The 16,870-nt window shown below is 42.8% G+C and overlaps 2 protein-coding genes across 2 annotated transcripts in view; one reads left to right on the top strand and one right to left on the bottom strand.

Moving 5' to 3' along the window:
• Positions 1-355: 355 nt before the first annotated feature.
• Positions 356-6,355, bottom strand: LOC119374834 (uncharacterized). The gene is made up of 8 exons (XM_037645043.1): positions 6,247-6,355; positions 6,117-6,167; positions 5,254-5,325; positions 5,084-5,137; positions 4,677-4,751; positions 3,075-3,284; positions 1,284-1,443; positions 356-568 (listed from the first exon to the last, which is right to left on the bottom strand). Exons 2-6 carry the CDS (start codon positions 6,133-6,135, stop codon positions 3,085-3,087), a joined length of 420 nt encoding a protein of 139 aa, XP_037500971.1. The 5' UTR covers positions 6,136-6,167; positions 6,247-6,355; the 3' UTR covers positions 356-568; positions 1,284-1,443; positions 3,075-3,084.
• A 2,912-nt stretch (positions 6,356-9,267) lies between these two features.
• The window catches only part of LOC119374825 (HEAT repeat-containing protein 3), a 42,493-nt gene continuing 34,890 nt past the window's right edge, over positions 9,268-16,870 (top strand). The window contains exons 1-2 of the mRNA XM_037645024.2: positions 9,268-9,515; positions 13,292-13,464. Of these exons, the coding sequence (XP_037500952.1) occupies positions 9,378-9,515; positions 13,292-13,464 (311 nt within the window). The 5' untranslated portion in view covers positions 9,268-9,377. The remainder of the gene's footprint in view (positions 9,516-13,291; positions 13,465-16,870) is intronic.

Below are 16,870 nucleotides of genomic sequence, written 5' to 3'. Positions count from 1 at the left end.
AAGTGAAATTTTGATTTCCTGAAACACAATATCTTTACTAGCACACTCAACTTGCTTAATTCTCATCTACTAGTGCAGAATTCAGGGTTGTATTTGCTTGTTCGGATGCTTTTGCGATTACTGCAAGGGCACTTTTTGAACAATGTACTATGTAGTGGACCTGATTTTAGCATTAGACTATTGGTGCAGTTAATTACTCTTTGCTCTTAAATCTACAAGCAGCGTGCAAGTAAGAAAATTAAGTTTTAGGAAACAAAAAGTTCAGTTCAGCACAGGAAACAATGCACCAGAAAAATGATGGCACTGAATATGGCGTACATAAACAAGAAACAACAAAGAAGGAATGAAACAGTGGTGAAGAAAAACACAAATTTTAATACACACAATGCAGAGAATTTGCAGCAAATAACTGACCTTCAGGATTATCTTATTAGTTGAACAAACAAAGAAAGAAACTATTTTTGTTGCGCGGCAAGCCGCTCAGCAGTATGACGGAACCAGGTCATCGCAGCCTTCTCCACATCCTTCAGGCTCGCATTCGGGTTTTGGATGTCATTAGTCAACACGCCTGCATGCATAGAAGCAAAGTTATCGTTCCTGTAAGTTTTGCACACCACACAAAACTTGGGCCAGTATGGCACTCTTCTAGAAATTAAGGCAGTTTCGCATGTGTGGTGCCAAGCCTGTAGGAAGTGCGGAGCTGGGCAGCCTTATTTGTTTCTCTTTGGTTTTTTCTTTGTTTCCGCCTCTCTTTTTTTTTTTTCCTCCTTTTCCGTCTTGCTGTCTTTTCTTCTCTTTTTATTTTCATTTATTCCTTCCTCTCTCTCTATCTATTTCTTTCTATTTCTAATCTTCTTTCTACCTTTTCCTGTTCTTTCTCTCTATTTCTCACTTGCCTCCTCTTTTTTCTATTTTTTTACATGGTTCTGCCTGCGTAATGCCAAGCAATGGCAGCATATGACAGCCCGGGCCCCAAATGTGCTCCACACTTAATATCATCATCAAGCCGCTCGAAGAACAAGAAGAAGACCTCCTTGGTGCGAGCACGCGCTCATTACGCTACAGATGGCTATGTTATACGTGGTTTTGCCTGCATTATGCTAAGCGATGACAGCATACGGCAGCCCGGGCCCCGAAAGTACTACACACTTAAAAACTGAAAGTAAATACCAGGACTAATTGCACCAAAGTATAAATAGACAACCTAGCTATATTGAGTATACTGCTTGACATAAGATTTCACAAAAAACCAAGTTATATCAAGCTTGCTACACCTGACTCACCGCACATCAGCTTGCAGAGGAGCAGTTCACAGATTCTTTTTTTTCCCTTTGTGCCAAACCAACTGAAGCCCACTGCAGAATTCCAGCTGAGGAGGGACTGCAGTACACGTGTTCTTCTCTGTTTCGTCGAATCTCCCTCTTGTACAGCCATGTACTTTTTCTGTTAAAAAGAAACAAGAAGATATACAGCCAGAAAGATACATTGGGATCCAGTTTAATTTGAATGTTTTGCAACATAAGTAATCTTGTGGTGATAAAGAAATACAAGCTTGCTTCTAGCTTTACTTAAAGGAGTGGTGACAGAAAATTTGTGAACCTCTGTTTTTTGCTCTTAATCAATGGCTACTGACTCGATAATAGCGGCAACGAAACTCATTTGCCCCAGCGCGAAACGAATGTTTAATTATATGCTCGTATGTTACGACCGGAGGCAGTTTCGATTTCGAAGAGCACTCGGTAGCCCCGTGACGTAGATGGTCTACTTGGTAAACAAGACCGCAAGAATTAGTGACGTCACTGGCCAGCTTCTGCTATGTTGTCAGTGCTGCTGTTTCGTTTGCTGTGTTGAGCAGGTGTTGAGCGTTGCGAGTGCTTGTTTCCTCGATTGTCAAACTACGTTGCTTATCTAGTGCGGCGATGGACGAAAGAGCTGGCAGGAGTGTAAAAATCAGTAAGAAAAGCTCGATTCACTTTGCGAATCTCGCCGGTAGCTGCGATTTTGTTCTTGTAGTCGTTGTCCAACTGAGGCGACGTTTTCCGCCAGGCTTGGAGTAGCCGCAGCATTAGACGTGCTGAAACATTTTCGCTCCGATCATTCGTAAAATAGCAGGATATGAGAAGTGACGAAGGAAGCATTGAAATCACAACATTGGCACTCTGTAACAGTGTTTATGCGTAACATGCAAATGACGTGATGCACGCTTTACTGACTCGTATTTATATCGGGCAACGCCGCGTTCTCAAGGCATACCAATCCCACGTAACCACGTCGGAGGGTCGAAGCAGTTATTTGTCCACTACGCAATATGATCCCGGCAGCAGAGAGCTTTAGTTCGTCTGTAGACTTCCTATCGTTTGCGGGTACCTGGTTACCGGAGCTGTTGACGGCTGCAGCAGTAGCAGCAACTGCGTACAACTGCGGAGCCCGTAGCGACATCTTGTGGCGTTTTGTCCAACTACAATAACTTTTTTTCGATTTCTTTTCCGTCGCGTTATAGTTCTTGTCCGGAAAAAAAGCAATGAGAATACTGTGAGTTGCTTATTATCTCACTGCAAATGCTTTACACAGAATCAGTAAGCGGGTAAGTCGCTGCGATGTTATATTGTAGGTCTCTGGTAAGGATATGCATCATCAGGTGTCGCTACCAGCGTTGTCTGTCTCGTACACGCCTCCGGTAACCCGGCCAGAACTCGTGACGTACGTGGTATCCACTCGGTGACCTCATCGTCTTTTGCTTCTATTTCCGATCCGGCACTTTCACGAACTTCAAAACTCAATTAAAATACCTTTTAGGCTGTATTTGTGGCTGATACTGCACAGATGGCACCTATATGCACCCATTAGTGTGATTCAACAGTCATATTGTGTCCGAATTTTTGTGTCACCACTCCTTTAAATTCTTTAGAACTGTCATACGCAGCTAGCTATGTAAAAATTCAACAGTACGTCATTAATCAGACTGTCATAAGTAATATTCACATGCATTTATAAATGCCTAGTCACTCCAACATGCTGTAGTTACAAGACAGGCAACATTATACTGAGCTCAGGCAATGAAACAGAGAAATTACCATTTGATCATCAGCTTGGCTGTCTGTCTGTCTCGAGGTTCTCCTCATACGCGAGAACATCCGCCACATTCGAGAAAGGCAGGTCTGGGAGGCCATGAGGGTGCGGAGCTGCACTGTCGGCATTACTTAGCAGCTCGTTGAAATATTGCAAATGGGCTTGCTGGGTGTGCTTTATGCTATTTAACACTTGTAGTATCCTTTCCATGAAGGCTGAAAAAGAAGTGATGGCATCAGTGTTATGAAAGTTTTCAGTTCAGCACTATGTCTAAGATGAAAAACTACCGCAATGATTCGAATGGGTTATGTAATGTTCAGTGCTTTGCTTTTCCAGGTAGCTATAGGTCAACCTATAGCTTTAAAACTTTTCAGTGAATTATATGGCAACACATGGAAAAAAAACGGTCATGAACATTGCTGAGAGTTACTCGTAGGAGCGCTAACAGCAAAGCATGAGTCTTCTTTGCAATAAGAATTGTTAGGGTTTTACGTTCCAAACCACGACATGATTATCGTAGCCAAAAATTTTGACTACCTGGAGTTCTTTAACATGCACTGAAATCTACGTACAGCCTTCTTTGCAGTTTTTGCGACATTGGCTTGGTGATAACAGTGTAAGTGAGGATCTACGATTTGATCGATGCTGCAGCAGCACCACGAGCACAAATGTTTTATAAGTCACCGCTTGCACACTAGCAACCATCGTTGCTCAAATGATGAAGCATGCTCCCCCCCCCCCCCCCTAAAGAAGAACGAAGGGATAAACTGCGCCTCTGACTTATGGTTAGAATGACAGAAAGCTGAGCTAGTTTGTAGGTACTCATATTAAAGAGACAGGGCGTGAGAACACGGACACAAGAGAGAAGCCAAGATGTCAAGGCGTTTGTGGTGTCTTGAGTTCCCTCTTGTGTTCATATTTGCACGCCCTGTCTCTTCAACATGACTCATGGTAGTGTGCCACTGTGTCACAACGACAATGGGAAAGTATGTTATGCCAGCAGCAACATACAATTTTTTTCATTTGTGCTACGTGGCTGCGTAATAGGAGAGGGTAATGAATGCTCACACTAATACTATTACCATAAAACCACAGCAAGGTGAGGCACACTGTGCAGAAGCTATGCAGTTTGTGTTTCTATTTATGCTGATACATAGCATATATGAAGAAAATAGGACACTGCCCAGATACACGAGCTCAAGAGATGAAGGTGGAGCAATACAGCAGGCTGTTACACTGCCTGAACACAAATCGTATTACTGGTGACAGTCCTTGTAAGATGGGTTCTGCCATAATTTTTTCCATCATGAAGCCAGCAACCCAACTAAAAAACTAAGCTGATTTAGTGCTAAGAATATCACCTTCCGTTTCCAACACGTTACAATAAAGAACAATACTCATGGAATTAATTTCACTCTTCTGGGCATGCATTATCACATATGTGAATAGTACATCTACAGTACAAAGGAAACATTTGCCTCAAGTAAACATGAAGCAAGAAAACACATAAACAAGACTGCAATTTTTCCCTTAGTATTAATAGGACCCAAGGACACTGAACAGTATGGACTGTATCCATTAAAGAATAAAGAAGGTTAATGACATACCGAGCACTTGTGGGTCTGTTTGTGACCTTGTAGCCCCGGTCACATATGCGGGTCCTGGACTGTATGGTGGTGAATCTGAACATAATTGACACCACAAGTTAACATCTAGAGTTACACAGACAGGCAGACAGAGATAAAATAGATAAGAGACAGACAGGCAGGCTCAAAACACCTGAAGTGGGCAAAGAATTCTCAATTTAACGAGTAAATGTAAATAAACTACAGCAACATGCTATAAGACATCAGAATGACATACCAAGCATGCTCGGTTCCATGTGTGGCCATGCAGCCGCAGCAAGAGCCACAGGCATTTGGCCATAGCACAATGACTATACAACAAAACAAGGTAAAAACTGGAAACATTGCATGACATCAACATAATGATGTATACCGCATAAATGACATACCATGGAATTGCAGTTCCGTAAAAGAGTTGGCAGCTTCCAATATGTGCAAAGCACCTAAAACATAGAAACCATAGTTTGCACTCCACCTTGCCGCACAATGCAAAAGCAAAAGCAAACACCCAACCGCAGCAAGATAAAACATTGCTATGTGAAACTGCAGAATGACATACCAAGCATGCGTGGTTCCATGTTTGGCCTTGCAGCCGCAGCAAGAGTTGTGGATACTGGTATGTGCGATGAGCCTGAACATAAAACAGACCACAGGCATTGGGCACACGGTAAACATGTCTGAGAGCAGATTGAAGCCCTTCACGCAAACCAAAATGACAATAATGTCCAGAATCCAGCAGTAGTGTGACATTTGCCACTCTTGGTGTGGACAAAAGCGCCCTGGCGCTACTTGGTAGCTCACACATGCAAGAATACGAGCGAAGAACCTTTAACAGATTTGTGACGGCATCGTGAGTCACACTTGACTCTAAGCTCCATTGTCACAGGTCTTCTCTCAACGATGCAATATCCAGTTCTTTCAATATACTTGAGTTAGAATCCGTTGCAGTGTCCTGCTGTGTAAGGTATCTGTGGCACCCGTCGGGCACGTTATCGGATTCCACGGGAACGCTGTGCATGTTGTCACCAGTATGGTGCTCCTAGTCGCAAGATTCCAGCATGCCGCCATAAATGCCGGCACTCGCAACTTGGCCGAGCGAACGGTTCAGAGGTGGTTCGGGAACTTCTGGCTGATTGGAGGTAAAAGCGACACGTGAAAGATTCTCCTCCGCGTTAGTACATTCGCCAGCAGCTACAAATATTGCGCGCACATCGGCCTGCACGGCGTGACTGATCAGCAGTCGATCTCAACGTTTTTAGATTACTTGGTCGATCTCGGAGTAAACCACGTGGTAACCGGTAAACTCACTTGTGTCGTGCTGTTTAAGCGGTTGACGTCTAAAGTATAGCATCGCACTGCACATTACAAAAGGCATATGAACACAACAAACGTGGAATAATGATAAATGCAACGATAACTTACTCTCGTATTCGCTTTCCATGGCGCGTGCTTCCCGCCAAGCGTATGCAAGCTCTAAAGATAAAAAACAAGGCCAACACACGTGTATCTTCACGCTTGACAGATCAAAAAACAGTAGGAAAACAACACTTACCTTCGATTACAACCAGCTCCGCGAACCCAAATTTCAGAGTGCGCACGAATTGTAACTGTTGTAACCGCACGCAGCGCACGCAGAGAACACGCTTCAAATGCGGAACTATAGAAACAGACTGCAGCCACAGCCGCGTTGTCGTAATGCTGTCGTACATATAATGAGCATAAAATAAAAGAAAAAGTTAAGAAACTACAGCGCACTTCAAATACGAATTACAAATATTTTGTTTTCATAATTTTTCGCCTGCCCACTTAAGAGCAGTGTACATGTAAAACGATACACTCAAAGAACTGAAACCGAAACTTATCGCCGCTTCTCGAACGGAGCACACAGGAAGGTTAGTTTTACATGGGACGGTTTCAATCCCCATTAATGTTTAACTATATTGGAATTTTTCGTGTACCATCTGAGCAAAGTGCCTTAAAACAGTTTAGTGAGCAAGGTTGATCGCATGCATAAATGTGGTTCCGAATAAACGAGCAACGCGCAGCACACCAGCCCATCACGCAATATATGTCATTGCTCAAGGCGGACGTGCTTTAATTAATTAAGGCCTGCACGAAAGAATAATTAGTATGCAAAACTTCAACAAAGAATAGCCGTTGTGTGTTCTCGCCTGTTTAATTAATACATGTTAATTATTTGTGAAGGGTTGCGCAAGTTCCATATATATGTATTGGTGCGATTTTAAAGAATGATCGCTGGAAATGTACGTTATTAATTCATGAAGACAACATGCATATATGTGTGCTAATATGAGTAAGTAGATTAAAAACGCGTGGTTGATATGAGGCATGCAAGCATCCACCCATTCATGTCCTCTTCTGGGATGTTTAATGGGCATCCGTTCGCTGAAGTCTACGGGACACCCATATGACTTCCTTTTTTGGATGTGGGACTTAGGTACTTGTTTGGGGCATCCTTAGGACTTTTCGTGTTGTCTGGGTACCGACCGTGAAGATTCACGATCTCGGTGTAATTGAGCCGAACTCGTTGCTGGGCTAGTTAGTACATTACTGTCAATTAACTAGACGCCGAACTACCGCCAGAAGAAAGAGACAGAGGAAACAAAGTGCGCATGCCTTATTCTGATTTCTTCTGTTTTAACGCTTTCTTCTGCTGGTGATTCGGCGTCTAGTTTATTCAGAGTAACTGAGGTGCTCTATTGGAATTTAACTGTGCTGGGAAAGCTGTGTGCTGATATTCTGCCGAAAGCACGCCGAACATTTACCGCGCGTTGGCGAAGCTGTGTTTACGGTGCGCGTGTATCTTTACAAATGCGCTGTGTAAATGTGACTTTTTCGACATTACGAGGGCTCACAAGTATCGGAAGTCGAAGGTAACTCGACCGGTACAAATAACGGTCGTCCTCAGGGGCGTTGCATGGATATTGTTATTGGCGCCGGGTGGGGAGGTGAGACTTAAATTTACTACCCATGTTTGTGCGTGTAAATATATATGCACATACATATAAAAACATAATATAGCAAAACGTAGAGCACCACCACCCCTCCTGGCTTCACTTTTGACACTTTACAGATAAAGCAATGAAATTATAATACAAAACGTTGTCAAAAAGAAGTTCTTGCGATGGCATCGATAGGTCAGGAAAATTGCAATACAAGCTGCCATTGAAAAGGAGAACTGGTTGTAGTGAATTTAGGCAAAATAACCGACGGGCTATATTTACATCTGCGAATTTAGGATGCTTGAGATAAGCCCTGATCCATGAAGTTTGTGCCTCGGAGGTGAACGCGCGCCTTCGGCTCGGCTCCCTGGCTCGGAGGTCGCATAACCGATGCATAGTAACCGCGGAAGCACGCTGTTGAAACAAGATAGCCTTTCGGCATTAAAGAAACAGAGCAAAACTGGCAGAACTCAGCCGTCACTAATATAAATGTTGTGATAGTGTTATTTGTACTCGGGTTACTCATGAAACAGTCGAGCGCATTGAAGCTCATATAAGGATCAATGCTTTGGATATCGTAAATGACTGCCGGCAGAAGAATGGTAGGCTTTCGTCACTGGTTTGTTATCTCTTCGTAGTCAGTGTTCGTAGTCACTTATAGTGTAGCGCGGCTCGAAGTGTTGGTTGCAAACCGCACATCAATCAGTGAGCAGCTAGGTGGAAAATCGGATTGTCGCCTTCATTGGGGTCTGGCAGGCTCCAAAAACAGGGAATATCTCCGCGCAGTTTTGGCACGCCTGCATATTCACTCGTGCACAACGCGTAGCAGGCGTTGAGACACCGATTAAAGCTCAGTAATGCATTAAACGCGCTCTAAACGCGCAATTACACGCTTTCGTAGGTTGCGACGCGCGCGCGCTAAACGCAGGCGCTATCCAACATTATGCACAGCTTCAGTGGCTTCAGTACAAAGTGACTACAGCGCCGCCGCTGCGATCGCCCTTCGCGGCATCAGCCGAGATGCGGCGCGGCTGCTTCCTTCGTTCGTTCCACTGCCCCCTTCTAGTACACTGTACTTCAGTACCATTACAGTGTTCTAGTACCATGGAGGAAGTTCAGTACACCATAGGCACCATACCATAGGTTTGCGTCCGTTAATGGAATCCATGACGCATTTTCGACTCCGCTGGCCTTTCTGGCCATGTCCAGGCAGAAAAAGCATTGACTTTGAGATCTGTTTTTGTTACTTGATGCGCACCATCTCTGAGGCACTAATCTTAACACCGGGGCAATCGTACTTAAAAAAAAAAAACGTCTATTTGAATAATAATTATTGTTGTTAGCATTTTTACTACGAATAATTCATATATATATTAATAAAAATGACTGTATAACAAAATGGTGTTTGTGACGTCTAGAGTTGTTTTTTAGTGCAGTTAGTAGAGTAAAAAATTGATATTTGATATTTTTTTATTGCTATGAAGGAGCTGTTGTTAGGTTCTTGTGTGTGATGTAGCGCCCCGGTTTTTTGTTGTTTCAGTTACAGTGCAGTGCAATTTTAAGACAAGCAAGTTGCGTGTTGGCAACGTGTATCTGGTGGTTTTTGCAGTTTTTGTTTTGTTATTCTTGTTAAACATGGCCGCGACCAGCTCGCATGTGTGCCGGCGTGACTGAACCTACGTAACTGATAAGTTCAGTGACTGAAAATTCATCGATCCAGATGGGCAAGGCGAAAACGAAAAAACTTACGTCCCGACGCATTAACCCTACTGGAATACCGTCGGCTCGTGACATGATAGAAGAGGCAGTACTCCAGGAGGCAAATGTCAACAGCTCTGTCGACGAGCTGTGCGACATGGTAAGTTTCTTCTTGCACGTGGTACGTACCAGAGAACGCATTAGTGTCAGGCGTTCACTATTAGTTGTCTGGTCAATCCTCAATGGTTGCGTGACTGTCATCCTGCTCTTTCGAGAGCGATTGTTTGGGAACTCGTTTTATTTTATATGTTCATTTTGAAGCTCTAGAGAGACTGAAAATGGGGCGAACACATTTGAACATTCGTTTAGGTTGATACCTATGTGGCTCGAGCCTCACAGTCACCCGTTACAGCTCGTGTTTACCGTATGCTGGGCGCTTGCACGTGGCCCACAACAGTGCCGGTCTCCTTTTGAAGGTGCGTGATGACTTGACGTTAATTAATCTGAAGCGCACGAGTGTCGAATGCCGTGTAATGATACTGGGAGCCACACGTAAGGGTAGCTTTGTGGTGCGCACGGTCCAGAAGCAAGATATGGCATCAGAGGCCTATCTCATGAAGTGTTTTTAATATCAGCCTCATGCGCGGAACGTTGATAGATGACATTGAGCAAATCATACTGAACAGATGTAGGAAAGAAAAAAAAAATACGGTATACAGAATACCAATAAAACTTCATTTGGGCCTAGTTGGTATATATTTCTGAGGTAGAAGTAGCAGCGCAAACACACAAGACGCCCCATAAAGAAAATACGCGACACACACAAGCACTGGGGCGTCTTGTGTGTTTGAGCTACTACTTTTACGTCAGGTACAGAATACCAGGCTGACATGCAGGCAGAGTGAAAATAAAGGCAACGTACAGTATCGACAATAAGTAGAAGCAATGAGAAGCAGCATCCGAAGTAGAATGGTTCTGATTAGCTTATTGAAATAAAATAAAAAAGGAAGAGTGGAGACAGAGACAGTCAGGAGCCCTGAAAATGAAACCTAGAGAGCTGACTGCAACTAAGAACACACAATAGCTCATCAACCAGGGGTCCTCTGTGCGTACCTTTTCCTCATCACACTTGTACAAGTGTGCCATGCAGTACTTGTGACAGGCTGTGGTGCAAAGATGTGCAACCCATACACATAGGCAAGTCAAGTTGTGTGTCCGCTAAATACTTGCATAGACTTGGGGCATAAATTCTTTCCTGTGGTTGGTGTCTCTTGCAGCACGGTCCTTGAAAACAGTCCTTCACTGCTTGAAGAGACCTACTACCAATCACAAGCTCTTGCTTCCTCACTGGGCAGGTTTTTGTATATTAATCTTCACTTCAAGCCTTCTCTCTGAGTTTGTCGGTTCAAAACCTCTGTAATTTGACCTGTTCAGCAATGTTGGAGACTTACAACAATGTCATGCTCAAGCCACTGATCTTGGAGATATTCAGCATTTTAACTACCTATTGCAGATATTGTAAGTTACAGTGGGTGCATTGTCATTCATTGCATACCTGTGTAGACCCTTATTTTTATATGCGTACATTGATTCCTTAGCTGGCATTCCTAAACAAAATTAGTAAAATTTCCGGTGGGCCCCACGCATTGTGGTAATCGATTTCAACCGAAGCAATCGCCGAGTAGCTGATTATGCTGCATGCTGAGCCAAGTGTTACGGGGTGGGTTGACGTCGTTGTGAAGAGTGTGTAATTGTGTGCATATCGTGGGCTTACCAGCAACGTCCACTACACTGGCGTGTAAAGCTCACTGTCCGACCTAACATTGGCACTCACGTTGGAGCACAGATATCACTTTTATCAAAATGAAGTGTAAGCAGTGTTTGTTGCCTTACTCCTCCGGGGACGAGCAATGCTAGACTAACTTGTTGAGTCACGGGAGTACATATGTAAAGTTTATTACACTGTTATATAGGGTATAGCCAACACTGCAACCACAACTGACGTTAGACTAAGCACCACCACCACAACTGATGTTAGGCAACTGTTGATGCAGTACATTTATTCATGATCTATACCTCATGGTTGCTGGCTAAGAGTCATTGATGCATGTTTTTCAGCTTTCGTCTGCTACATTAAAATGAACTATAACAAAGGGTGTGTCTTTTTCTTCATGATGGTTAAGAGCTACAAAGAACGGACATCTTAGTCTTCTAAGGTCTCCTATCTGTGTAGGGCTTCACCATCATGAATGTATAGATGACTTGCATTGACGTCACTGAAACCACCGTGCTGGAGCAGCAGGATGAGGGACGCGGTGTTTGCAATGTCACAATTATGTTATCAAAGCGTCACTGTGCAGGTCCATTCTTTATTCACGCACAGAGGCATTCCTGCCTTGTCGTTATCACACTGAAGCTGGTTAACCGCAACCTGTTTGTCGTCCAAAGCTGCCATCAAGGGAGTGCTAGTCCATTCAGAAGCTGCGTCCATGACGTCACGTGCAAGCCATCTATACCAACACTCCCAACTGGCAGTCATTCTAAATGTCTTTCTCTTGTTTAATCCACACGAAGTGTCTTTTATTAAACTTTCCAACGTCTATTTTTCCCGTCCTGAGCTGACAGGCTGAATAACTTGCGGTACATACCCGCGTACCATGGGCCGAGGTATGCGTGTATGTGCCATACCTGACTCTGGGAAAAGGTTTCATGATGTACACGGCAGGAATGTCATGTCATCCATATGATTGCCTCAGTCATGTTCATCGTACACTCTTACCTTCCTATGCCAATTTTGGTATATACCGAGTCAAGGAGGCGACCACGAGAGCACCCAGACATAGGCGTCTAGATAGATATATAGATAGATAGAAACAGTCAAAGTCTCTTTCGTTTGCAAAGAAATGCTTTGCATTGAAAAGGTTTAAACAAAAAGAGCTGTGTATAGAAACTAAATTCCACCTCCATTCCACCCTATAAAAGTAGATGTACAGCAAAGCTGTTGGATAAGTACCACCCCCACAACTGATGTTAGACGAGCAACACCACAACTGCTGATATATTACATTTATTTATTGCTGTTTTCGAGTAATTGTACTGATGATTGCCTTGTGCTCATTGTGATATACTGCAGTGGGTGGTTCATCGATCACTTTCAACACGTTTTTGGCTAAGACCATATCCAGGCACAATCCATACCCGACACTTGGTTGCTGTAGGTTATTTCCATAACCATTGGCACATATATACTCGCATAACCTTGATCAGGGAGTGCGGGCGTGTGCCACCTCGGGCGGGGAGATATTATTATTGAGTAGTATTATTAAGGTGAAAGCCTTATATGTCTCATGACTAGAAAAATTCGATGTAGTTGGCGTCAGTATGAATCGCAAAAAAAACAAAAAAAAACAAAAACAAAAAATTAGGTAATAAATGTCTGACCATCACATGCAGCTGGCCTCGGCAGAAGAGCGTCGTGTGGCTTGAGGCACGTGCCTCAGAAGATAGAACAGAATGCTCTGGTACTTGGCTGCATAGGTATGCCGCAGCCCCCGCCCCTTCTCTTCAGCCTCTCGCCTAAATAAAGCAGCGACAATGGCATCCTGTGACATCATCATGATTTCACAAATCAACAAAATTTGTGGCGTCATTGTGATGTCGTGATTAATGTTGCATCATGTTGTCATCGCATCGCATTGTCACTTAGTCAAAGGTGGGTTGATCCCAGAGGCAGTGCAACACCAGGTGAACCAGGTGAGGTGCAGAGAGCTTCGACAGGGAAGGGGTCAGTGCCAGGTAATTGAGACAAGATTCTTCACCTTTATCTGTTAAAGTTCATAAGCAAAAACTGCATCTCACCATTTTTCTTGTGCACAGCTTAGGTATTGTAGAGACCTTTCAGCGTCTTTTGTCATTCATGTGTGTATTTCTTTCCAGCTCCAAGGTAGTAAACTAGAAGAACGAGAATGTGCGGCAAACATTATGGCCGGTATTGCAAAAGACCCTGCCTCGTGCGAGTCTCTTTTAAAAGCACCTGTTATACGTACAGCAGCGCCACTTCTGCTTGACAAGAACGTTGCTGTGCGACACAGCATTGCTGGAGCACTTCGGTGAGTGACCTGCAGTTTTTCCATGGACAGTGCAGCACATTTCTGAACAATTGTCACATGCAAAGAGACTGGACATTTCATCTAGCCAATACAACCAGCTAGCATGACATATATGATAATGCATACCACATGAACACTTATTGCACGGATATGTGGTAGTGTTATAACACTTGTCCAATATCAGCTTATAGCCTTGATTCCCAGCTGAAGTGCCAGCAATCAAGTGCACGGTCATTAGTACCATGTTTTATGAATGTCATGGATAGCTGAATTTGACTATTATTGAGTGAGCCATTGAGTGGTATGCTGTCTACCAGCTATGCCTTGGCAGTGATGGAAGTGCTGCTCCAATTGCTCCAAACTGCTACAAAAGAGAAATGCTGCTCCATGCTGCTCCAAAGTTCAATATTTGTTAGTAACTGCTCTGAACCTGCTCCGAAGTGGCATTGGGGAACTGAAAACAATGAACTTTAACTCTGTGATCATCCAGTGAGCCTAAACGAAACCAAAAACAAGGTGTATACTAGTACGGTAGTATGCAGCTTGTATACTAGCTGCATACTAGCATATTGACAATGTCACAAGTACGGGCACTATATATATCTTGGCTGTATGTTTGTACCTGACAAGCAGACTATTTTGGTGAAATGTATGTGAGATTAGTTCGATATCATACTGATTACAAACTTCTGCTGTGACAACTTTGATGTGTGACTGATTACATTTACTTGTTTATCAGCTTTGACCTCATTTATGCCGCAAGAACTGCCATTTTAAGTGTATAGCTCATTTAGCTCTCTCTCTTTTTTTTTCAATGTTGGCTATTTTGGTGAAAATATGAAAATAACATGTTACTTTGATCATGTACCGATTATAAACTGCTGCTTTGACGATACTTACATGTGATTGTGGCTGCTTTTATAATTTGGTGCTCAGCCTTATTGTTTTTATATCATTTCTGCCACAAGTACTTGTATGTTAGATATACAGGGTTTTTTTAGACAATACAGTTTTTTTTATAAAAATCCTATGACAGTAAGGCTCTTGTCGTTTTCGCACATGCACTCTACGTCGAGGCGGAAAAACTTCGCCACAGTTAAAATGGCACTGTTACCACTAATTAACAAAAACTCATTAATTAACTTCTTAATTATTGACTTTAAGGCAGGTGTTTATATTAGAAAGTTGTAGTGCGTACCCAATTTATGGCATACCTGTTTTTTTACAAATCACAAAAGTTGCACGTAGTTCGAGATATTCTTCATCGAATGTTAAGGGCGAAATCGAAACTGATCGCACAAAGCACGACCATTCTGCTATGTGAGACCAGAACCAACGAGTCACAAGGGAGCGACGAAATTTGAATGAAGGCGCGCCGCAGCCATATGTTTTCATGAAAAGCTGCAAGTCATCTCACTTGTGCCCGCACATCACCTTACTTTTGCGCGTAGTGTTTGGTGCTTATCCGTGTCTTTTGAACTGCGCACAAGAAAACCGTGATATCAAGCTTTTCTTTGTTTGGTAAGTATAAAACACAGGGGCTGCCACTTCGGCGCTTCTTCTTGCAGACGTGCGAAATAGTTATTCGCACCTCTTTATAGTTTAAGAAAGAAAGAAAGACATAAACACCACCCATTCGCATACAAACATTAAGCTGTCTACTTGTGTGTTTCAGAATGCTTGCTGATTTTTCTGGCCAGATTCTGCTTCTGTGCGCCTTCATTCGAATTCATCACTTTCCTGTTACATGTCGTCCCGGTGTTCCGCCGCACTTCATGCACACCCGGCGCGATCAGTGTCGATTTTGCCCTTGAAATTTCGATGATGAATCTCGAACTACACGCAACTTTCGTGATTTCTAAAAAATGGGTGTGTCATAAATTGGCACGCACTACAACTTCCTAATATAAGCACTTGCCCTCAAGTCAATAATTAAAAAGTTAACGAGTTTTTGTTAATTAGTGGTAACAGCGTCATTTTAAGTGCGGCAAAGTTTTTCCACCTCGACATAGAGATCGTGCGAAAACAGCAAGAGGCCTACTGTCATAGGATTTTTATAAAAAATGTGTATTGTAAAAAAAAAAACACCCTGTACATAGCTCATTATACTTCAGGTTCATTGGCCATCCATGTGCTTAATTATTTATTTGTATTTTTTTGCAATTTGCAGTGCTTATTGTATGTGGAATATTTTTAATAATAAATATTAATATTTATGAGATGCCTAAATGATGCTTTAAACTGGAGTCGTTTAGAATATTTTAGAAGGAGTCGTTTAGAACATTTTGCCCTCTTCTGCGAAAACACCAATGGCTGCTCCAAACTAGCATTTTTTCTGCTCCAAAAACACATGCCTGCTCCTAAGCACCATTTTTTCTGCTCCATAATCTGCTTCAAAAAGCAAAATGTCGCTTCCATCACTGCTTTGGTCATCCAACATTGACAATTAATATAATGCAAGCTTTAAGTAAGTGATGACAGAATGTGTAGGTTACTCAGATTATGCATATTTGCTAGTATCCTGAGCTGTTACTCTTTGAAAAGCACTATGCAAGATCTTTATGGATGCTTCTTTATTTTGAGGAAAATTGTGTCTAAGTGCCCTCGTTGTGCTGTGATAAGTGTGTTTTCTTTCTAGAATTCTCCTTATAGCGCAGTCAACACATTGTGGGTTTTCTTATACAAAACAAGAATGCTGTTAATATGGTCTCGTTGCACCAGTTGGATAGTGGCAGGTTACAAGGTGAACATTGCGGAGTGACTAATGTTAAGATATCCAATAACTGATAGATTAGTATGAAGTAGAACTTATGTACGTTGTGTTCTCGGCCTAATAATGTAACAGGGTGCGTACAGGTTCTTGAAATGCTAGAACCCTTGATATTGAAAAGCACATTTGAAAGGCTTTCCATTTCATAACAAATGCTGTCTAACATTGACTATGTGACCTGCTTTTTATGGTAGATAAGAGTTCATCTGGCAAACCCCCATTTTAGAAACAATATGCCGGCCTGAGTGCACATGTACTGCTTTGTGTGACTTGCACGGAACTGAAAAGCGCCCCATGAATGAAGTCTGAGGTAGTGGCACTCAGTGATGGCTCCCCATTCATGTTTACGCTGCCTCCTTCACACCTTGTCCCATCATTCGTTTCATTTCCCCACCTGTCAGCATACCTCCTCCAACTTTCTTTCTCTCAACTTACCTCCTGACGACTCGACTCTGCCTCCAGCACTTGTGCTGCTTTTTTTTTCTTCTCTATCTCTTGGGTAAGCAGTGCATGAAGTAACTCCACTGATGCTCAACGAATATCCACTCTCCTCATACAGTCAAAGGTAAAAAAATGCTTTGTGTGAGCCGGATACCAAAAGCCAGAAGTACTAATTAGTGATGCTGACCGTGCTGA

Source organism: Rhipicephalus sanguineus, chromosome 1 (genome assembly GCF_013339695.2).
Source record: "Rhipicephalus sanguineus isolate Rsan-2018 chromosome 1, BIME_Rsan_1.4, whole genome shotgun sequence".
NCBI lineage: Eukaryota > Metazoa > Arthropoda > Arachnida > Ixodida > Ixodidae > Rhipicephalus > Rhipicephalus sanguineus.
The sequence above is the reverse complement of the archived record's forward strand: the minus strand, read 5'-3'. Positions and strand labels throughout refer to the sequence as shown.

Coding starts and splice junctions, on each gene's coding strand:
- LOC119374834 (XM_037645043.1), bottom strand. Junction 5,138..5,253: donor CATGGAACCACGCATGCTTG/GTATGTCATTCT, acceptor TCTATGTTTTAG/GTGCTTTGCACATATTGGAA. Junction 3,285..4,676: donor AACAGACCCACAAGTGCTCG/GTATGTCATTAA, acceptor CTTCTTTTTCAG/CCTTCATGGAAAGGATACTA.